This window comes from Lepidochelys kempii, chromosome 27 (assembly GCF_965140285.1).
Source record: "Lepidochelys kempii isolate rLepKem1 chromosome 27, rLepKem1.hap1, whole genome shotgun sequence".
Taxonomy (NCBI): domain Eukaryota; kingdom Metazoa; phylum Chordata; order Testudines; family Cheloniidae; genus Lepidochelys; species Lepidochelys kempii.
Window position 1 is genome coordinate 5,159,195 of NC_136406.1, and position 24,562 is coordinate 5,183,756.

General features: G+C 41.9%; 1 protein-coding gene across 3 annotated transcripts in view; it reads left to right on the forward strand.

The window, feature by feature from the left end:
* Nucleotides 1-24,562, forward strand: part of NSF (N-ethylmaleimide sensitive factor, vesicle fusing ATPase) — a 187,067-nt gene that overhangs the window by 32,116 nt on the left and 130,389 nt on the right. For all 3 annotated transcript variants that reach the window (XM_073325854.2, XM_073325855.2, XM_073325853.2), the window contains exons 3-4: nucleotides 9,089-9,188; nucleotides 17,836-17,875. In XM_073325854.2, the coding sequence (XP_073181955.1) occupies nucleotides 9,089-9,188; nucleotides 17,836-17,875 (140 nt within the window). The remainder of the gene's footprint in view (nucleotides 1-9,088; nucleotides 9,189-17,835; nucleotides 17,876-24,562) is intronic.

Genomic DNA, 24,562 nt, shown 5'->3' on the forward strand with positions numbered 1-24,562 from the left:
AAAGGGAAGGAGGAGGATCCTGGGAACTACAGGCCAGTCAGCCTCACCTCAGTCCCTGGAAAAATCATGGAGCAGGTCCTCAAAGAATCAATCCTGAAGCACTTAGATGAGAGGAAAGTGATCAGGAACAGTCAGCATGGATTCACCAAGGGAAGGTCATGCCTGACTAATCTAATCGCCTTCTATGATGAGATTACTGGTTCTGTGGATGAAGGGAAAGCAGTGGATGTATTGTTTCTTGACTTTAGCAAAGCTTTTGACACGGTCTCCCACAGTATTCTTGTCAGCAAGTTAAAGAAGTATGGGCTGGATGAATGCACTATAAGGTGGGTAGAAAGTTGGCTAGATTGTCGGGCTCAACGGGTAGTGATCAATGGCTCCATGTCTAGTTGGCAGCCAGTGTCAAGTGGAGTGCCCCAGGGGTCGGTCCTGGGGCAAGTTTTGTTCAATATCTTCATAAATGATCTGGAGAATGGTGTGGATTGCACTCTCAGCAAATTTGCGGATGATACTAAACTAGGAGGAGTGGTAGATACACTGGAGGGCAGGGATAGGATACAGAGCGACCTAGACAAATTGGAGGATTGAGCCAAAAGAAATCTGATGAGGTTCAATAAGGATAAGTGCAGGGTCCTGCACTTAGGACGGAAGAACCCAATGCACAGCTACAGACTAGGGACCGAATGGATAGGCACAGTTCTGCGGAAAAGGACCTAGGGGTGACAGTGGACGAGAAGCTGGATATGAGTCAGCAGTGTGCCCTTGTTGCCAAGAAGGCCAATGGCATTTTGGGATGTATAAGTAGGGGCATAGCGAGCAGATTGAGGGATATTATCGTTCCCCTCTATTCGACATTGGTGAGACCTCATCTGGAGTACTGTGTCCAGTTTTGGGCCCCACACTACAAGAAGGATGTGGATAAATTGGAGAGAGTCCAGTGAAGGGCAACAAAAATGATTAGGGGTCTGGAACACATGACTTATGAGGAGAGGCTGAGGGAACTGGGAATGTTTAGTCTGCAGAAGAGAAGAATGAGGGGGGATTTGATAGCTGCTTTCAACTACCTGAGAGGTGGTTCCAGAGAGGATGGTTCTAGACTGTTCTCAAAAGTGGTAGCAGATGACAGAACAAGGAGTAATGGTCTCAGGTTGCAGTGGGGGAGGTTTAGGTTGGATATTAGGAAATCTTTTTCACTATGAGGGTGGTGAAACACTGGAATGAGTTACCTAGGGAGGTGGTAGAATCTCCTTCCTTAGAAGTTTTTAAGGTCAGGCTTGACAAAGCCCTGGCTGGGATGATTTAATTGGGGATTGGTCCTGCTTTGAGCAGGGGGTTGGACTAGATGACCTCCTGAGGTCCCTTCCAACCCTGATATTCTATGATTGTGTGATTCTATTGGTTGTGGAAAAAAACTGCAAATTGTTCTTAAAAGCAAATACACCTGGAGTGTAGAGAAGCCAGAGCTGTAGGCTGTGGTAATCTTGCTGCACTGAAAAGTTTAGCCAGGCCATCCATATTGCTGCCTTGCAGTAAAGTGCATATGACTGTAATCGCTTGTCATCTTCTATTCTTTTAAAATTAGTACTTACCATTCTATTCTAGATTTGACTTACTGAAGGGGAGAATTTATTGGATGTATACCTTATAACTGGCTTCTTTTTAATATTCACATTATCATATGCACATATATGTGGATATGATATTCAGATTCAATCATGAAATCACCTTCAGACATGGGACTGGGAATCAGACCTTGGATCTATTCCCAGCTGATTCACTGTGACATCTTGGGACAAGTCACTTCCTCTTCATGCCTTTAGTTTTGACATCTGTAGAAGTTAGCATGAGTCTCATCTTTACACTGATATAGTGCATTGGATCATAGGATCTCAATGCACTTTACAAAGTATTTGTTATTAGACAGTGGTAATATCTTACATTTCTGTTGTACATTCCATCCTGGGGGAATCCCAAATCACTTTGAAAACAATAAAAATGTGCAAAAAGCAAATATCCAGCTCCAGGGAGGACCTGACAATGGCCTGGTGGTGAGAAGTGGAGGAGGGAACACTTCTATTCTTTGGGACACCCTCTGACTCTTGGAGAAAGTTCCCCAGGGGATAGCTAAAATTCTTACGGTTTTAAAAAATGGTTTTAATCTTGGATCCTCTGCTGCTTTATCAAATTCAAACTAAAAGCTGCTTAGGCCATTCAAATATCTCCAGATTACCATTTCATCACCCTTTTACCTACTAAGGTATAGCAATAAAGTGGGGAAACTGTTCCACAGTTCTGTTTCTCAAAGAATGCGGAAAAAATTCACTGCATGCATGCTTATGCTGAATTCTTCCTCTTAAAGAGGGCCTGCAGTTGGAACTGCCAAAGTTACTTCTACATCCGCAGTATGTGCCCAATGACCCTGTAGCTAGACTGAGAGGGGTATTTGTTAGGGGGCTTATTCCTTCACCTGCTCACTTCCCTGGTCCTTCTCGCATGAACAGAGAGCAACAATACCTGAAGTCCAAGGGTGCAAACAATTCCATGTTTATTGGGGTGAACTTCCAGCAAGCAGCGATTCAAATTTCCTTCCTTAGTATCCTCCTCCCCAGCTCTGACACCACAGAACCTTGCCTGTGTCCCTGTTCCCATTCCCCCCTTTAGCAAAACATGATTCCAATTTCCCCACCTGCATTCCCATTCCCCGCTTTTCTTCCTGATTGACTGCAGACTATATAGTAAAACTTGAGTTCCGCTTAGCTATACCTTAGCCAATCATTTTACTGAAATTTAACTAACCAATCCTAACATATTGTAACATGATTATTTAACCAGTTATATCCCACCACCTGAATTAGTTTACACCCAGCAAAATTAATTATATAGCAGACAGAAACAATCACAGAATCAGACAGAGATTATACAGACAAACAATAGGGAAATGGGGACTACAGTGATAGAACAACAAAGAAATGAGGATTTCACATCCCAGCTATTGATAAGTGAGTTCTTGCCAGACAGGATGCTATCAAACTGAGTTTCCTTTTACATCTTCTAGGCACTTCCCTTTTGCTGGAGATGATAGGAATACAACCCTGTCCTGATAATGCCTAACAGCCCAATAATACCTTATTTCATTGTGACCAGTTTGGAATGTAAGGATGTGACCATATGCTTTCCAGCTTACGGCTGCCTCTGCTGCTTAGCCAGAGGCCTTAGCCTAAGAACAGGGCCTCAAACTGTCACAGTGAGAAAAGGCCTTATACAGGCAGACAGTGATTTTGATTCTTTCTTTCTTTTATACCTCTATAACTAGCTAAATGATAAACATATACCTAAATTCTTAAATTCTTAAAGTATAGGCCTTTGCAGGTAGGCTTGAATATCTATATCCTAACAGTATTCAGCACATTCATTTATTAGGTGAGACCCTTGTTAAGTTGCACTGAGTTGGAGAGTCATTGTGAGTGAGTGAACACTATGAAAATTAAAAGTAGGGATGTTATATCATGGACTATTCTTTTCCTTTACTTTTGACAGTTGGAGTTGAGTTTTAATTATGTGATGATACTTAATGCGTTAGAAGTTACTTCTTTCTATGTAGTTCTGTTGTTTAATCTCTGGTCAGGTGGGAAGAGTCTTCCATTCTGGGGTATGGATTGGTAGGCATAGGGAGGCATGTGGCCCTAGCCTCTGTTTGCCAGAAGCTGGGAATTGCGTGACGGGGGATGGATCACTTGATGGTTACCTGTTCTGTTCATTCCCTCTGGGTCACCTAGCATTGGCCACTGTTGGAAGACAGGATACTGGGCTAAAAGAAATTTGATGAGGTTCAACAAGGACAAGTGCAGAGTCCTGCACTTAGGAAGAAAGAATCCCATGCACTGCTACAGACTGGGAACCGACTGGCTAAGCAGCAGTTCTGCAGAAAAGGACCTGGGGATTACAGTGGACGTGAAGCTGGATATGAGTCAGCAGTGGGCCCTTGTTGCCAAGAAGGCCAACGGCACATTGTGCTGTAGTAGTAGGAGCACGGCCAGCAGATTGAGGGAAGTGATTATTCCCCTCTGTTCGGCACTGGTGAAGCCACACCTGGAGTACTGCGTCCAGTTTTGGTCCCCTCACTACAGAAAGGATGTGGACAAATTGGAGAGAGTCCAGCAGAGGGCAATGAAAATGATTAGAGGGCTGTGGCACGTGACTTATGAGGAGAGGCTGAGGGAACTGGGCTTATTTAGTCTGCAGAAGAGAAGAGTGACTGGGGATTTGATAGCAGCCTTCAACTACCTGAAGGGGGGTTCCTAAGAGGATGGAGCTTGGCTGTTCTCAGTGGTGGCAGATGACAGAACAAGGAGTAACGGTCTCAATTTACAATGGGGGAGGTCTAGGTTGGATATTAGGAAACACTTTTTCACTAGGAGGGTGGTGAAGCCCTGGAATGGGTTACCTAGGGAGGTGGTGGAATCTCCATCCTTAGAGGTTTTTAAGGCCCAGCTTGACAAAGCCCTGGCTGGGATGATTTAGTTGGGGATTGGTCCTGTTTTGAGCAGGGGATTGGACTAGATGACCTCCTGAGGTCCCTTTCAACCCTGTTATTCTGTGACTCTATGTTTCTAACAGCAGGGGCTGAGAAGGGCATTTTCTATAATTGCTCCTCCCAGCGGCTGGGCCACTGTGGTAATGGGCACAGGAACTGAGAGGAGGGGGACTGTTTTTCTGTCCTCTTAATGCCTCTGCTGCTGATGCCCAGGTAGTGTGGAATAGGAAATTGACTGACTTGAATGCAGAGAGGGTGAGATGCAGAGCTGGGGGAAGAAAGGGTTGGGGGTGTTGCCTGATCTATTGGTTAGGTATTATTTAGAGATTCCAACTTAACATTCTGTTGTTTAGCAGGATTAATTTGTCTCTACATTGGCCACAGTTTTGCAGTTGTTTTCAGAGTGAGGACGTCCATGTATGTGGGGGAGATTTGCATTTAAGGAAGACTTTCTGAATTTATCATAGTTTAATTAGAACAATCAATAATATCACAAACACTGCCATGTAGTACAGTAGATAGAGATAATACAAGCATCCAAAACTTGCATATTCACACCATCCTTTGCTGGGGAGCCCTGTAATAGGCAAGATGACCCATCCATGGTCCTTGGCCTTGCAGGTTCCAGGAACTCTCCTGGGAGTGCATGGGTCGAGTGCCACCTTTTGTCAGAGTGCATATTAAAATGATTATCATTGGCTTGAGCCTGATTCGGTGCGAGAAGATGCAATGCAAACCTCCCATGGCCCATCCTAGTTCTGAGATGTGCCCTTCCCCACTTTCTTCTTTGGCTGCTTCTGTGCAGTGAGAGCCTGTTATGGTGGCTTTCTGGAGTAACAAACCAGCCTGAGGCCACTAAAATCACTTCATTTGTGCCCTAACCCAGGGTCTGATCTCCTGTTTCATATTTTAAATAAATATATTCTGAGAAGTCCTCTCCGTCCCCCGTCCCCCCCAAAAGTGTAGAACAGGGGGTGACCTCCTTTGGGGGGAGGGCTTTTTCTGAATAACTTTATGATTTTCTCACCACCCTCTTCTTGAAAAACAAGCTTCCAGAAGTCGCTAAGATTGTAACTGTGAAACCTGATGAAAATGATACCTTCCTTCCGTTTTGTACAAAAAGTGTCTCAATCTATAAAGCCATTTATAGCACTAAAGCTTTTACAGTGCGTTTTGGAATCCTTTCTTGCCAAGCTGTGCCAGTGGTTAAGTACTATGGTTCCTTTATTTTAAAAGGCTAATTAAATCATGGATGCAATCAGTGAGTGACAGTATATGGATGCTTACACAAAGTTACTGTGAAGAATAAGTTGACATTAAACATAATTGAGATCAGGGAGCTTTAGAGTGATAGGCAGAGGCAACTCGTGGAGGGGCCACGTTCCCCCTTTCCCAGATTTCTGCTAGAGTTTGCTGGCCAGCCCCCCTCCCTGTGTGGCAGCTGCTGGAGCTGGCGAGCTGTGGTGTGGGGACAGGCAGCAGCAAAAAGCTGGGAGCTGCAGGGAGGGGCTGCTGAAGGTAAGGGGCGTGTGACTCAAGCTATTGTGGCGGGGGGAGGCAAACCTTTACATTATTCCCCTCCACTATCAGCAGGTACCCCACTCGTCTCTGGTGACAAAGGTGACTGCAGTAATATCTTTTATTGGACCAACTTCTTTTGGAGGGGGAGAGAGAGAGAAAGGGGCTTTTGAGCTACACAGAGCTTTGCTTCAGATCTGGGAAAAGTAGTGGAACAGATCCTTCAGCATATGTAGTTAGCACATATTTCAAGAGACCATTCAAGGTAAAAAGAACAGGAGGACTTGTGGCACCTTAGAGACTAACAAATTTATTAGAGCATAAGCTTTCGTGGGCTACAGCCCACTTCATCGGATGCATAGAATGGAACATATAGTTTTTTATATATGTATATATGTTCCATTTTACACACACACACGCACGCACACACAAAAGTTGGAAGTTACCATACAAACTGTGAGAGGCTAATTAGTTAAGATGAGCTATTATCAGCAGGAGAAAAAACTTTTGTAGTGATACTCAAGATGGCCCATTTAGACAGTTGACAAGAAGGTGTGAGGATACTTAACTTAGGGAAATAGATTCAATATGTGTAATGACCCAGCCACTCCCAGTCTCTATTCAAACCCAAGTTAATAGGATCTAGTTTGCATGTTAATTCAAGCTCAGCAGTTTCTCATTGGAGTCTGTTTTTGAAGCTTTTCTGTTGCAAAATTGCCATCCTTAAATCTTTTACTGAGTGGCCAGCGAGGTTGAAGTGCTCTCCTACCGGTTTTTGAATGTTATGATTCCTGATGTCAGATTTGTGTCCATTTATTCTTTTGTGTAGAGACTGTCCGGTTTGGCCAATATACATGGCAGAGGGGCATTGCTGGCACATGATGGCATATATCACATTGGTAGATGTGCAGGTTGAACGAGCCCCTGATGGCGTAGCTAATGTGATTAGGTCCTATGATGGTGTCACTTGAATAAATATGCGGACAGAGTTGGCATTGGGCTTTGTTGCAAGGGTAGGTTCCTGGGTTAGTGTTTTTGTTGTGTGGTGTGTGGTTGCTGGTGAGTATTTGCTTCAGGTTGAGGGGCTCTCTGTGAGCGAGGACAGGTCTTTCTTCCAAGATCTGTGAGAGTGAGGGATCGTCCTTCAGGATAGGTTGTAGATCCTTGATGATGCACTGGAGATGTTTTAGTTGGGGCCTGAAGGTGATGGCTAGTGGCGCTCTGTTACTTTCTTCGTTGGGCCTGTACTGGAGTAGATGACTTCTGAGTATTCTTCTGGCTCTGTCAATCTGTTTCTTCACTTCAGCAGGTGGGTGTTGTAGTTGTAAGAATGCTTGATAGAGATCTTGTAGGTGTTTGGCTCTGTATTAGGGATTGGAGCAAATGCGGCTGTATCATAGAGCTTGGCTGTAGACAATGGGTCGTGTGGTGTGATCTGGATGAAAGCTGGAGGCATGTAGGGAAGTATAGCGGTCAGTAAGTTTCTGGTATAGGATGGTGTTTATGTGGACCATTGCTTATTAGCACAGTAGTGTCCAGGAAATGGGCCGCTTGTGTGGATTGGTCTAGGCTGAGGTTGATGGTAGGATTCCTCAAGGGCTTCTTTTCCATGGGTCCAGATGATGAAGATGTCATCAATGTAGTGCAAGTAGAGTAGGGGCGTTAGGGGACGAGAGCTGAGGAAGCGTTGTTCTAAGTCAGCCATAAAAATGTTAGCATACTGTGGGGCCATAGCAGTGCCGCTGACTTGAAGGTCTCCATTGTCTCCACGTGTGAAATAGTTATGGGTGAGGACAAAGTCACAAAGTTCAGCCACCAGGTTTGCCGTGATATTATTGGGGATACTGTTCCTGACGGCTTGTAGTCCATCTTTGTGTGGAATGTTGGTGTAGAGGGCTTCCACATCCATAGCGGCCAGGAGGGTGTTTACACATATTGAATCTATTTCCTTAAGTTAAGTATCCTCACACCTTCTTGTCAACTGTCTAAATGGGCCATCTTGATTATCACTACAAAAGTTTTTTCTTCTGCTGATAATAGCTCATCTTAATTAATTAGCTTCTCACAGTTTGTATGGTAACTTCCAACTTATCTGTATGTGTATATATATGTTCCATTCTATGCATCCGATGAAGTGGGCTGTAGCCCATGAAAGTTTATGCTCCAATAAATTTTTAGTCTCTAAGGTGCCACAAGTACTCCTGTTCTTTTTGTGGATGCAGACTAACACGGCTACTACTCTGAAACCATTCAAGGTAAAGTGGCCCATTAACACCCCTCCAATCCTGGGATGGGGGAAAGGCAGTAGATCTGGGTGGCCAAACAAACAATGGCTCATGAGCTGCATGTGGCTCTTTTACAGTTAAAGGGCAGCTCGCGGAGCCCCCCACATTTTCCACCTACTAGACAGTGGAAGGGGGGTGCTTGGAACCTCTGCCTTGCAGCAGGTTGGTGAGGTAGGGGCTTCTGCACAGTGGGGAGGGGAGTCTTGGGGCTTCAGCCCTGTGGGGCATGCCTGCCAGGGCATGGGGCTTCAGCAGGAGCGGGGCTGAAACCCCAAGCCCCGGCAGGCTCCTCCCGAGGGGCCAAAGCTCCAACCCGAGGCAGGTGTGCCCTGGCTCTCGAACATCTGAAGATTGTCATATTCAGCTTGGCGGGTCAGTAAGTTTTTTGTCCCTAGTGTTGTTGTAATTGCCTCCCTTGATTGTTGTAATAAGCCATAAATCCATTGTCTCTATTCAGTCCATGATTTTTAGTGTCTAGTAGAGTGATGAATTTAAACTCCCAGGTTCATCTTTTGAAAGTGTTCTGCAGATTTCCTTTCCTCAGTCTCAAAGGGGCCCTGCACCCATGTGACGCCTGATTCAAGTCCATGACTTCAGTGCAGCTCTGCAGAGGCATACTCCTGCTTACATTGTATTGCAGGACTGGTGCCTTAGTTTTTCCATCACAGAAGTTGAATGAAATCTAAGAATTGTTACTCATGATTTCTCATAACATTGGAATTGAAATAAAATGCTGGTCTTTCTTTTCTAGGCATGTAGTTGTGAGGACTTCTCCAAACCACAGATACATTTTCACGTTGAGAACCCATTCATCAGTTGTTCCAGGCAGTATCGCGTTCAGCCTGCCCCAGGTATTGTGTGGTCTCACTTTTCCGCTAGGAAGAAGGTGGAAGGACTTTTAAACAAAAGAAGGCATTTGTATCATGTCAGTTTTTTAAAGTTAACAATTTCAATGGGGAAAAAACCCTGTGGATAAATATTAGTGTAAATTAATGCTGCAAGTTTGGGCTTTTGCAATCAGAATTTCAAGAGACCTTTCTGATAGACTGGGCACATTTTCAGTAAAATAAGATGTAAGAGGCATTTTTGGGGAAAAGTAGGTAAAACAATTAGTTTTCATAATTTGAATGTGCTGAATCTGAAAATATTTACCAAGCTGAATTTTGAAAATTTCGCTACCTAAATTGGAATTAAAAATTTATGTAAAATTTGAAAAATTAGAAAGTTTTCTATTTTTATTCTGCTACAAAGAGTTACTGTATATCCTGCACATTGTTAGACAAGCATAATTTAACAGTTCCTACATGTGCCGACACACCCCTTGCATTCACAGGCCCCAGTGCATGCCAGTGTAATATTTCTTCAGCTGCAGTGTTGTGATATGCACTCTTTGATACATCCACAGGTAACAATTTCTGCACAGCTGTCAGGGATTGGCTCTAGTGGCATTAGCTCTTGGGTACCATTTCCCCATTATGTGTGGTCCAACCCATGTTCTCTAGTGGGGGTAGTGTGGGATTGTTGTAATTTGCCTGCCTACACTTCATAACTTGCAGGTGAGCTCTTTGAGTGCCGCATAGTGCATCGCTTGTTGGGGGCAGTGCCTCTGGTGTTGACACTTGGAGAACAATATCACCCGGGTCTTGTCGCAGCCCTCCTCATCAGATAAATGGTACGTGTTGCAGATGAACTTTTCTGCTGAAATGATCGTTCTGTAGATCATCCTTCCCCCAGTGTCTTGGGAGTACATGTTTCTCCATGAATATTGTCCAAGCAGTTTTCTTGCTGTTTCCAACAATATAGGAAACAGCATCACTGACTGCCAGTGCATGGAAGGAGAGTACTGTTTCTGTGTCTGCTTGGAGAAACACAGGCAGAAGCTTCTCTTGACTAGTATGAACAGGAATGCATTTGGGTTTTTTTTGATGTTCCAGCCTTCATCCACAACTTGCTGCAATGCATTTTGTCATAGTGTTCCACTAACAGAAGAAGAATATTAGTGTCTCGTGCTGACACAACTACACAGTCAGCATCTGTTTGTATACAGTGCAGTAGAATTCTGGTGTCACCGCCTTCATGGTCACCTTGCAACTTACTTGTGTCCAGAGATGGGTTTGATGATTTAACTGAACTGGGTTCTTTGAACTCTCTGGTATGACAATTTTATGGAGCATTGATGAGGAGTTCTTCAGATAAGAAGCAAGCCAGATCAGCCTTATTTTTGGAATGGGCCAAGAAGTCTGACCAGCTGTTAGGAAGTGGAACAGATCTGTCCTCAGTGATTTTTCCGAATTTGCTTAGAAGCTTTGGAGTGCTTCGGTCACATCATTCTTTAATAGAATTCTGTTTGTACCTTTCAAAGATGACATCAGTCCTGCTGAAATGCTGTCCAGAATGAAGAGCTAACGCCACAGAAATGTTTGCAAGGTTGCCAGTGCCATTTCATGTGCTTGGCTGTAAATCACTGGGTAGGATGTGCTATCAAGATGATCTCAGGAAGAAAATGGCTGTTTGTTAAAAACACCTATCCTACCAGACTTATTTTCACATCTAAGATGCCCGTTTACCTCAGCAAGAGCAAGAGGAACTGGCATTAGCTCATTATGCGATATTTTGTGCAGATCCACCATCCTTATAGGCAGTAATGACGCGCTGTAATATGAGATGATCAGCCATTGATGTGACTACCTTGCCTTTGATTTTCTTCCCTTTTCCAGCTGTCTGTGGATGGAATTATTGGCATGTAGCCATATCCTAGAATCATAGAATGTCAGGGTTGGAAGGGACCCCAGGAGATATCTAGTCCAACCCCCTGCTCAAAGCAGGACCAATCCCCAATTTTTGCCCCAGATCCCTAAATGGCCCTCTCAAGGATTGAACTCTCAACCTTGGGTTTAGCAGGCCAATGCTCAAACCATTGAGCTATCCCTCCCCTCCCCTCCGTATGTATTTAACGGAGAGTTATTGTTACTCTGTTTTTCATTAAAACTTGTCCAACCAGATTTTGGATTTTCAAGTTGGCATTCGAAGGCAAAATGCCATATCCTGTGCTTGTGCTTTCAAAGCTGATTGGCAGTCACTTGTGTGTCCAGCTCACCACTCTGTGCAGACATCTGCATTGGATGTTGGTTCTGCTTTACCATCTGTGATATTAGCAGGAAAGATTGTGTTCATTGCATCTGGAAGATTCAAAGTAGCATGATTTGTTGGCTCAATATCCTGCACTATCAGATCAGATGCAGGTCCTCTCTGCCACTGTGTGGCATGAAATATGTTTTACCCATCAAGTGTAAACTCATTTATATCAATGTTCTCTGTAGTGAAATGGGTAAATCTTCATTTAGCCTTGCTTGTTGGGATTACTGTCCCATCCTCATTCCTTGTCATCAGTGTGCTGTTGGCTAGTGCTATGTCAGCTCGAAATACATCCTTGTGACTGATACAGTGCCCAGTGTTGTGAAACATCTGGACGAGTTTTTTTAATCTTGTGGCTTGGTGAAGGGTGCTTCCAAGCCCAACTTGTTTGGGTATCCACTTATCTCCACTTACACTGTCCATGAAATCTTGTGCAATATTTAACACCCTGGACTGTTTACATGATGCCTATTTCTCATCTTCATATACTTCTGCAACATTATCTTCTGTGCTGCCCTCCTTCTCCTCCTCTTCTTCATCACCTTCAACTTCTCCTACTTCAAGAATAGACTTGCCACCGAAGAGGAGTTGCAAAAACATGTATACTCTTTTTGGTACGCAGGCTAGTGCCTCTTCTTCACTGGTGTTTAGCGCATGGTATCCAGGATGAGCAAGTATACCTGAGCGTAATTTCAATGCTACGTGTACCATTGAGGGAAATTCATCTTCCAGATCAGTCTTGTAAACTGAAATGCATGATGATTTTTCTTCTCCTGCACTAACAATTTATAGAAAGGGATGCGATGGAATTTGACAGGCATTAATAACGTGTGTGTGTCAGAAGCAAGTTGATCATATAAAACAGTGAACTCGTAAGCACCATCAAGATGTAGAATAAGTTTTTCTTTGGAGACTGCTGTAAGGCTCACAAATGAACATGGGACTGCTCCACCAGCTTTGTTTGAGAGAAGACAGTAATGAGTCCATAGCTGTGAAAGTTCCAAAACACAGCCTTTTTTGACTTATTACTAAGGCAGACCATTGGCAAGTCAGTACCACTATGAGTGGTTTCATGCTTAGTTTTTGTTAATTTTCTCAAGATATGCTTACTGCATTTAGTGTGGTAGTTCCCTTCTGAATCTATAAGGTCACTTACTTCAGGTACACGGTGCTCATGTTCATACTCAGTTGCCTCTTGTTTGTTCATTTTGAATGTTGCTACAGAAGAAAGTTTTATTTGGAACATCCATCCTGGCAGAAAATGCAAAGTTCACTAAGGGGAGCTTGCTCCAAAACACTGTCGAGGTTTTGCTGATTGTAACGCAAGATCAGGTTTGCAGTTCACCCTTACTGGTTGGTGAAGTAGCTTTAGCAGATTTATGAAGTTTGCTAATTTTGCCTGTGTACGTTGCATAACAGTTTTTAATGCAAAGTAATGATTGCCTGCGTTCAGACTGAAGAGCTGTTAGAACTCTTATCAATTGCATCCCAATTTTGGAAATCCCTGAGTGTCTTGCATTGGTTGCCTCTTATATTGTAGCCAATCCCTGTTCACTAGAAGCAAAAACTGTGTTTTTTCACATCTTGATAAATAATGCATTGTTCGTAAGCTACTGTTGAAGGATCTGTGCAATACCTGATGATACTAATAAATATAATTACCAACTACCAAATGGATATTGAACAAATAACAATACCAATATGTAGCTTGTGCCATGGCATAGGTATCCAAATCGATACTCAACTCATACTGTATGCAAAAGTGAGCTTTAGGTTAGGTTAGTGGTTAGGACTAATAATTAGCTAGCAATTTATATTTTTGAAAGAGGAGAATTTATGGAAATAAAGTATGTCATACTTTGTTATTTATGATTCTTTGTGTAATGTATAGCAATGCATTGAACTCCTCACATCAAAAATACTTGAAAAGTAGTTAGAGAACCAAGATGCATAAGGTAATATCTTTTATTGGAGGACCAACTTCTGTTGGTGAGAGAGACAAGCTTTTGAGGTTACACAGAGCTCTTCTTCAGGTCTGGGAAAGGTACTCAGAGAATCACAGCTAAAGACAAGATTCAAGGTGAAGTGCTTGAGTGGTTGCTTAAAATGTGTGTTAACTACTTATGCTAAGCAGTCTGTTCCATCTTGTATTTAGCTGTGACGCTGAGTAAGTTTTCCAGACCCGAAGAAGAGCTCTGTGTAAGCTTGAAAGCTTCTCTGTCTCTCTCACCAACAGAAGTTGGTCCAGTAAAACAAATTACCTCACCCACCTTGTCTCTCTAATATCCTGGGACCGACATGGCTACAACAACACCGCATACAACAATGAAAAAGATTGAAGAAACTAACTACTAAATGTCAGCCTTACTGCAAAACCAACAAAATTCAAGTGCATATCATCACATGACCAGAGATCACTCCCTGCATTTTCTGATAGTACAGTATTCCAAATTAGGAACATATTCCATATTTAGAACCTCTCCTTTACTGTCTATTTATTTATTTTTTTTAAAGTTACAAACGTTAGCCTTAAAGTTCAGATTTCAGCTTGGTAAACATCATCTTCAGATTCAGCACATTCAAATTATGAAAGAAAACATGTTTGCCAACTTTTCTCCAGAAATGCTTTTTGTTTAATTCATATCAGCTTATTTGAGGATTTGGCCTACTCTGAGATAGGTGCAGCTAACTTCCTGTTGGCCCTTGACTGTCTTTTTTCCTTTTTCCTTTTTCCTTTTTCCTTTTTAGAGGTTATAATGGAATAAGCATATACATTGTAGCTGCTTTACTGTCCTCTGTTATAGAATCTAAATGTGAGAGCAAGAAAAGATCTATTAAATCATGCAGTTCTTCTGGTTCGTCTCCTATTCTCTGCAGTACATTAGCCTCAGAGGATGTCATAAATATATCAGTGTATGCACAAAAGCTAATTTCTCACTCTTATCATGCTGATGAAAAAGTTACTCTATGCTTGTTGAGGTGAGTCGGTGTACAGAATTTTGTAAGGTTGTCATATGCTCCATTATGTCTTAATCAGGAAAAACATAATCCTTTTCTACTGATGCTCCATATGCTACTTCTATGACAGGAGTCTGGAAAATAATGAGAAGTATAAGATACTTGGCAGCAGTGGGTTGCAGTGTGTACGTCTAATTCAAGGTTCCAGTAGGTGCTGCCATGCTGACAAACACTTCTCCAAGTGAATAAAGCAGAAACTGCTTTGAAATATAGCTGCTGAGAGACTTTTTTCTTAAAATGCAACTAGGGAAGTGTCTCCAGTGCTGAGGAGTAAATGTAAATAGGAATTTTCTTTTCAGTTTAGTTTGTTTCATCTTGCTGATAAGATCTGCTACAAATGCTGCTGAATGAACGTTTTCAACTGAGTAATTTCTGATTTAAAAAAAAAATTTCAGTGCAGCCTGCGTTATACATATGATGATGTTTTCCATTGGTTTCTGGGCCTGGGCAATCAGGGTATTGTTCTTGCTAACCATTACTTAACATTGTGCCTTGCTAAAGTAGTGTCTAGAGATTATTTAATTCATTAGAACTATTTTCCAAGAAAGTAGCAACAGTCAACACTGGAGTATGCTTTGTTTGTAACTCCTACTAATGTTAATGGAAATTACATATGCATCAAAAGAGGGACAGACCCCGATATGGCTAGACAATGAAATTCAGGAACATAACTATGCTTGATGTTTTTGAAAGGGCCAGCTAATGAATAATACTAGAAATTTCAGCAATAAGCAATAATTTTGTTGTGGATCTCAATAATTCTGCCCAAGAAATTGGGAACTAAAAAAGCTGAATTGGCTGCAAATCTGTAAAGAGATGTATGGTCAAGAATGATTTAGTCACTGGAATGAGAAATGTTTAGCTTTGGTATGCAATGGTGAAAGTATAGTGAGTGCTGCAATCAAACCACAATCCAGACCATATCAATAAGTTAAATTCTATTAATTAAATTCTATTAAATTCTGACCCCAAGAAAGGGGTTGTTGTGATCATCATCATTCTAGTCTCACTGTGTAACACAGGCCATAGAATTTCACTCAGAGTACATTAAACCACTTGTCCATTCCTTCTCTGTTCTGTAAGAATCCTTTAGACCTACTGAAATTCACTTAAATATCTTTTTTATAATACCTAATTTCTCATTCACCGAAAGATCTCAAAAGAACATAAACTATAATACAATGCATTATAAATATTTTCCCCAATGAGAGTTTTCACACAATCACCCATTTAAAATGCGTGTAAAGTGGACCATACTCTTTTCTGCCTGTTGAGATACATCTCCCCTTTAATCTTCATACAGTGCGTGTGCTTGAGCAGTGGACTGAACTGAATGGCAGGAAAAATACTGTTTCTTTTATCGTCAGGGATGTGCTGGAGTCATGAGCTCACTTTTGTTAACAAGGCTGCACTTAATCATTTCTGTCTTCAAGAGCTGTTGTAACTATTCTCTGTGGGATTAAACATGAATGGTTTCACATAACTTGGTTACAGTACAGTCAAAGCCACCAAATGGCAAAATGATGACATTCTGTAAGGGTTTTGTCATTGTTGTGTTTTTTGTTACCTCTTACAAAGTATTTTGTTAGGTTTTATTTAGGGCAGTCAAGCGATTAAAAAAATTAATTGCGATTAAAAAGATTAATAGAATACTGTTTAAATGTTTTTGTATGTTTTCTACATTTTCAAATATATTGATTTCAATTACAACACAAAATACAAAGTGTACAGTGCTCACTTTATATCTTTTATTACAAATATTTGCACTGTAAAAAACAAAAGAAATAGTATTTTTCAATTCACCTACTACAAGTACTATAGTGCAATGTCTTTATCATGAAAGGTGAACTTACAAATGTAGAATTATGTACAATAAAAACCTGCATTCAAAAATAAAGCAATCTAAAACTTTAGAGCTTACAAGTCCTTGTTCAGCCAATCGCTCAGACAAACAATTTTGTTTACATTTGCAGAAGATAATGCTGCCTGCTTCTTTACAGTGTCACTTGAAAACGAGAACAGGCATTTGCATTGGCACTGTTGTAGCCAGCATCACAAGATATTTGCATGCCAGATGCACTGAAGATTTGTATGTCCCTTGATGCTTCAGCCACTGTTCCAGAGGACAGTGCATCCATGCTGATGACGGATTCTGCTCAATAGCGATCCAAAGCAGTGGGGACCAACGCATGTTCATTTTCATCATCTGAGTCAGATGCCACCAGCAGAAGGTTGATTTTCTTTTTTGGTGGTTTGGGTTCTGTAGTGTTCGCATCAGAGTGTTGCTCTTTTAAGACCAAAGAATGCTCCATGCCTCATCCCTCTCAAATTTTGGAAGACACTTCAGATTCTTAAATTTTGGGTCGAATGCTGTAGCTATCTTTAAAAATTTCACATTGGTGTCTTCTTTGCCTTGTCAAATTTGCAGTGAAGTGTTCTTAAAACGAACAACATGTGCTGGGTCATCATTCGAGACTGCTATAACATGAAATATAACGTGAAATAACATGAATGCGGGTAAAACAGAGCAGGAGACATACAGTTCTCCCCCAAGGAGTTCAGTCACTAATTTAATAAATGCATTATTTTTTTAAGGAGTGTCATCAGCATGGAAGCATGTCCTCTGGAGCGATGGCCAAAGCATGAAGACGCATATGAATCTTTAGCGCATCCGGCACATAAATATCTTGCAATGCCAGCTGCAACAATGCCATGCAAACGCCTGTTCTCACTTTTAGGTGACATTGTATATAAGAGGGCAGCATTATCTCCCATAAATGTAAAAAAAACTTGTTTCTCTTAGCGATTGGCAGAACAAGTAGTAGGATGGAGTGGAATTGTAGGCTCTAAAGTTTTACATTGTTTTGTTTGAGTGCAGTTATGTAACAAAAAACTCCTACATTTGTAAGTTGCACTTTCATGATAAAGAGATTGCACTACTGTACTTGTATGAGGTGAATTTAAAAATACTATTTTTTTTTGTTTTTACAGTGCAAATATTTATAATAAAAATAATATAAAGTGAGCACTATGCACTTTGTATTCTGTGTTGTAATTGAAATCAATATAGTTGAAAATGAAGAAAAACATCCAAAAATATTTGATAAATTTCAGTTGGTATTCTATTGTTTCAGTGTGATCACAGTTAATTTTTTTGAGTTAATTGTGTGAGTTAACTGTGATTAATTGACAGCCCTGGTTTTATTCTATCTGCTTTGTTGTTCGGACTGGGCTCCCTACATTTCCTGAAGCTCACAGTGAGGAAGTAGGCTCTCCTGTGAGCTGGTATCTGTAATCTGGGTGAATGGTTATCTCTTTGCAACTTCTGTTTTTGTTTTTTTACAGAGAAAATGGGCCGGCCTCTCCATTGGACAAGACATAGATGGTAGGTCAAGCACTTAACATAAACTTATCAGACATGATTCTTGATATGGTTTACAGACTAAAGCTGAACTGAGCTGGAGTGTGCCAGATCTTTAGCCTGAAGCCTTATCTATAGTTATGGGGTACTTTTCACCAATTACTGATTCCAAGGTGAGGGTTTACACCTACTTTAATCTTTGAGAGTTCAGCCCCCAAGACTGACTACAGTAGAGAGATTATTAGTAGAAGGGGGACCCTAGGGGGCACGAAAGAATACATAATGCTTTTTCTGTAATAGTTATTTTATTAGCCAACTAAACAGTACACACTGCAATCTGGTAAAGGAGAGACAGGCCAGTACAGAACGTAAAGCATTTGCATTAGTCACACCATGCCTGTGGAAAAATCCAAAGTATTAGTCATCGTAGTCATCCTTCTCCTCACTGTAATCACCACCAGTCATTGTCATACTGGTGTCCCCTCTGCCCACGCACACAGGATACAGCTTTTGTAATGTGTTATGCTGATGCTTATGGAACAGCATACATATTTATGAAGGTTTTAACTCCTTTTGCTTTCTTGAACTTCCACACCCCACTATTTTTGGAGTGCCTCGTTTTTCACAGGCTAACTCATTGGTTCTAACTGGTTCTGTGGATGAAGGGAAAGCAGTGGATGTATTGTTTCTTGACTTTAGCAAAGCTTTTGACACGGTCTCCCATAGTATTCTTGTCAGCAAGTTAAGGAAGTATGGGCTGGATGAATGCACTATAAGGTGGGTAGAAAGCTGGCTAAATTGTCGGGCTCAACGGGTAGTGATCAATGGCTCCATGTCTAGTTGGCAGCCGGTATCAAGTGGAGTGCCCCAAGGGTCGGTCCTGGGGCCGGTTTTATTCAATATCTTCATAAATGATCTGGAGGATGGTGTGGATTGCACTCTCAGCAAATTTGCAGATGATACTAAACTGGGAGGAGTGGTAGATATGCTGGAGGGGAGGGATAGGATACAGAAGGACCTAGACCAATTGGAAGATTGGGCCAAAAGGAATCTGATGAGGTTCAGTAAGGATAAGTGCAGGGTCCTGCACTTAGGACGGAAGAACCCAATGCACAGCTACAGACTAGGGACCGAATGGCTAGGCAGCAGTTCTGCGGAAAAGGACCTAGGGGTGACAGTGGACGAGAAGCTGGATATGAGTCAGCAGTGTGCCCTTGTTGCCAAGAAGGCCAATGGCATTTTGGGATGTATAAGTAGGGGCATAGCGAGCAGATTGAGGGACGTGATCGTTCCCCTCTATTCGACATTGGTGAGGCCTCATCTGGAGTACTGTGTCCAGTTTTGGGCCCCACACTACAAGAAGGATGTGGATAAATTGGAGAGAGTCCAGCGAAGGGCAACAAAAATGATTAGGGGACTGGAACACATGAGTTATGAGGAGAGGCTGAGGGAGCTGGGATTGTTTAGCCTGCAGAAGAGAAGAATGAGGGGGGATTTGATAGCTGCTTTCAACTACCTGAAAGGGGGTTCCAAAGAGGATGGCTCTAGACTGTTCTCAATGGTAGCAGATGACAGAACGAGGAGTAATGGTCTCAAGTTGCAGTGGGGGAGGTTTAGATTGGATATTAGGAAAAACTTTTTCACTAAGAGGGTGGTGAAACACTGGAATGTGTTACCTAGGGAGGTGGTAGAATCTCCTTCCTTAGAGGTTTTTAAGGTCAGGCTTGACAAAGCCCTGGCTGGGATGATTTAACTGGGAATTGGTCCTGCTTTGAGCAGGGGGTTGAACTAGATGACCTTCTGGGGTCCCTTCCAACCCTGATATTCTATGATTTTATGATTCTCCTTATACTCATTAATACTTATTTCACTTTATCACCATAGTAACTGGTAGTTACCTGAAGGATGTCTCTAATATTTCATGAAGGCTATCAGTGGTCATCTTGGGATGTCTGCTGATCTCCTAGACATTATTATCCAAACATCAGCATAACACAAATATTTACACAAGCTCAGAGGCTTATTATTAACTTAATTTATCCTAAACACTAAGGCCTAATTTGGCTAAGCTAAATATCTTGCGGGCCACATGAGGGCCTGTAGGACCTGCGTTAAAAGATTAATTAGTACTTATATTTCACTTATCCTGAATATACCGGATACCTTTTTTCCTTGTCTAGAAGTCCTTCTGTTATCTGGCTACAAGCCTTCTGATCCCCCATCACTCTTAGAGTTTGAGTTCATGTCTGAGAATGTCTTGTCCAAACCTCATAATGGTTGAAGATGAGGTTTCTTGACATGACATATTGTTACAAAATGTGTCAAGATGAATACAGCAACATCATAAAATAATCTGCTGTTTGCTCCACGTGAGTTTCTTCAGGAAGCATGAATTTATGGGGAAGACAGCTCTCACGAATAGGGCTTCAAAATTGGGGGGCAGTTAAAAAGAATCTGGTTGGTAAGCCAAGATTTTTCAAAGTTGGGTTCTAAATTTAGTCTTCTACACATTGAGGCACATAAGAGGCCTGATCTTTGGAAATGCTAAACACACACGATTGGGTGACTTCAGATGCAGATTGGGGATGAAGTGGGAAGGTGAGTGTTGTCAAAGACTGGCGCTGTTGAGCCTTTGCAGCCTCTAGTATTTAACAGTGTGTTGTCCCATCCATAGGTGTTCACTGGTGCTTTACTAGCATAGTACAACATAAAGGCTCTTCCTTCAAGAGGTTATAAACAGAGGTTCCCGTCCTGTAGTGGGATCCGTTATTTCAGGTTCTAAACACCTGCATGCTGTTCCATTGTCTTCAGTGGGAATCTTTTCAGGTGTAAGGGTCTGTGTTAGCAGATCTCATTACAGAATTAGGTTTTAAACTGATGCTAGCAATTAGGATTTGGCTTGGGAGTTTGGGCAGACTGGAGAAAAACAGGTCTGCCTTCCAAGGTCCCCCACTAAAACTTACTATGATTGGTGCAAGTGGCATAGTACAGGGGAAGAGGAAGCATAGGCAGCTTAATTTAATTTTAAATTAAGTAAGTAGCAGGAGAAAAAGTTGTGACTATCTTTCTTCTCCAGTTCACCCCGTTCCCAGGCAACATAGATCTGAATCTGACATCTTAAGTTCCATTCAATCTCTTGCCCATCATAATGTGGGTTAGATACTTCATTAGCAAATCTAACTGCTTACTCCATCTTCTCCATTGAATAGGGTGAAAGATTCTGTTGCTCACAAATAAGCAAGGTAGGAACTGATGATTGTTTCCCTTTGTCACCTCAAGTAGTGTCTTTTAAAAAGCAATGCTGTTATGGATAACTGGATAAATGACATGATGAAGTGAGCTGTAGCTCACGAAAGCTTATGCTCAAATAAATTGATTAGTCTCTAAGCTGCCACAAGTACTCCTTTTCTTCTTACGACTGTACTCTCTAAGCCAGCTAGAATTCAGCCGGTAGAGAACACGGGAGCAGCGGGTGCTCCTCTAAGGAATAGGCCAAAAATGAGCATCGTATGTGACATGCATCAGAGAAAATGATTCAGACAATGTTAATCTTCTGCCATAACAGAAATAAAATGTCAGTAACTGAACACTGTCACAGAGATGACTTTGCGGCTACATTAAATGTAGAAGTCTATTCTGCATCAAGATTATTGCTTGATTAGACCAGGGTGTTTGGTCAGCACATGTTGAGATTGATGGGTAGCTGGCCGTTATTCATTGATAAATTAAAAAAAATCCTTTTCAGCCAGTCAAAAAATAGTTTTCGTTTATAAAAATACCTTGGGACAAGTTCATCTCTGGAGTAGCTCTGTTTGAATCAGTGGCATTATCTTTAGGTTTCAGAGTAACAGCCGTGTTAGTCTGTATTCGCAAAAAGAAAAGGAGTACTTGTGGCACCTTAGAGACTAACCAATTTATTAGAGTAATTAGAGTAATTATTAGTAATGCTCTAATAAATTGGTTAGTCTCTAAGGTGCCACAAGTACTCATTATCTTTAGGATCATCTGTAAACTGGACTTGTATTAACAGAATCACAAAATGGTCTGCATTCTAAATCAGTGATTCTTCAGCATTTTCATTCTTGGGGCTACTTAGTAATAGACTCTGATGAATATTGTCCCGCCTGTTTGCATTTTGTATTAGACACCTAGCTGGTTGCTCAAACTATTGAAAAGGAGTACTTGTGGCACCTTAGAGACTAACCAATTTATTTGAGCATAAGCTTTCGTGAGCTACAGCTCACTTCATCGGATAAAGTGAGCTGTAGCTCACGAAAGCTTATGCTCAAATAAATTGGTTGGTCTCTAAGGTGCCACAAGTCCTCCTTTTCTTTTTGCGAATACAGACTAACACGGCTGCTGCTCTGAAACCTATCAAACTATTGAGTACATGTTTCCACCTCTGCCTCCCGCCATTGCTGAGGTTTTCTCCCATAGTCTCATAAATATTTTTTTAAATACAACATGGTGCTGTGATCTTGGGGATTTTTTTTCTGCTGCTCCCACCTATTCCACAGACAGTGCCATCTCCCTTTCAAATGGCTAAATGCACATTCCACTCCCATTCTTCAACTACTGAGTGAGTAGTTAAAAAGATTTGTCTTTCCGTCCAAGCAGGCTGTGAATGGCTTCATTAACCAGGGAAATGGAAGATAAACTGGGTGTTCTCAATTGGTATGAGGCACTGCATGTTGGTATGCTGCTGCTGTAGGTGCTGGTCAGTTTAGCAGATATCTCTAGTAAGGTTGCATTTCCAATCCTGAAATTCTCTTGACACTGCTGGTCATCCCAGATGTGAACAATCCTTTCCCACCAGTCTGCAATGGTTTCCCAAGCCCAGAGACAGCGCAGCACAAAGTGAAGCTGCTCCAGGAACAGGTTCTCTGCTGTCAGCTGCTCTGTGTGTTCCTCCGCCTTCCTTGTCCTGCTTCCACCATTGCTAAAGATCCTCTAGCAGCTGGAGGAGCTGCTGCCAGATCGTCTGCTTGCTGGTGCAGCTGGTGAACTTCGAAGCCTAACTCATCTGGCTTTGAGTGCTGAAATACAGCTCCAACAGCCTCTGCACATTTGCAGCATAGCAATGCAGAGCATTGTTGGGTCCATGCTGGCCAACAACAATTTGAATATGGTGCTAGCCCACCCCTAAAGGGAGTATGGAGATGGATGAATCATGGGATTATTTAAAATTTTGAACTAGCCTGGCTTCCACTATGTATTTCACAATGCACAGTGAGAAAAATCCCAGAATGCACGCTGCTCGGTAGCAAAGCAAAGGAGCATGGAATACCCTCGGTTTAGAGCAAACTGCCACGGTGTGTACACAATGATGTGCATTGACAGAGGGCATACCGTCCTGTATGCTTCTTGCATACTGCCCATGCTATGGAGGAGCTATGTCTCTTCATAGAATCACAGAATATCAGGGTTGGAAGGGACCTCAGGAGGTCATCTAGTCCAACCCCCTGCTCAAAAGCAGGACCCATCCCCAATTAAATCAAATCTCTTCAGCCAGCTGGGGGGCAGAGCTGAGAGATGTTTGAGGAGGAGGAGCCCAGAAGAATTCTCTAATAAAAGTGTTTGTAGGTCACTGTTAGAACTGAAGGATTAGTACTGAGAATCTGGTATGGAGTAGGTAGATTTCCTGGAACCACTAATTATCTAGGCAAGGGAAGGATAGCTCAGTGGTTTGAGCATTGGCCTGCTAAACCCAGGGTTGTGAGTTCAATCCTTGAGGGGGCCATTTAGGGATCTGGGGCAAAAATTGGGGATTGGTCCTGCTTTGAGCAGGGGGTTGGACTAGATGACCTCCTGAGGTCCATTCCAACCCTGATATTCTATGGTTCTATGGAAAAAGAAAAGGAGTATTTGTGGCACCTTAGAGACTAATAAATAAATTGGTTAGTCTCTAAGGTGCCACAAGTACTCCTTTTCTTTTTACGAATACAGACTAACACGGCTGCCACTCTGAAACCTATGGTTCTATGATTTCACTACTTTGTATCGCTTTGATATAGGTAACTTGGATTCCCTGCAATTTGTTTGTGTGCGGGAAGGGTCTCTTGTTAATACCTCAAGCACAACTTCCAGCACTGTTATTTCAGGGTGGTGTTGGGAGAAGTGGGGGAGGGAGGATGATTGTGCTCTTAATCTCAGTGAGCCCCAATCTCAAACTGATTCCTCCCATTGGAGACAGGGAGGCAGCTGTGGCCCTTGTGGACTGAGCACATGGTTGGCAGTTACACAGTCTGTAAAATCAGAATGACTGTATGTAATGACCTCCTTCAAACTCCATGGTTAAAAGGCATTATCTAAGTACAAAGTGTTAGCCAGTTGTACTACAGTGCTAGCCCAGTGGTCTAAATGGCTTTTGTGGATTTAATGCAAATCTTTTACAAAGGTGTGTCTCTTGTGTCTTAAGCATTTCCAGTCACTTGTTTGAGAGTATTTAAATACCATTCTGGGAGCATATGAGATTTATAACGTAAACCTATCATGCAATCACAAATGATTCTTCAGCATTAAACTGTGCATTTTAAGCTTGATGAAGTTGTAAAATGGGATACTTCATCACATACGGTAGGGATTCTGGGGACTCCAATTCCAAGTTCTAAACATATTGTAGTGCTTTTCAATGTAAAGATCCATTTACTTTGTTTTTTTCATCTTGCACTTGTCTTCTACCGTCAGATCAATGAAGAACTTCTATCTGAA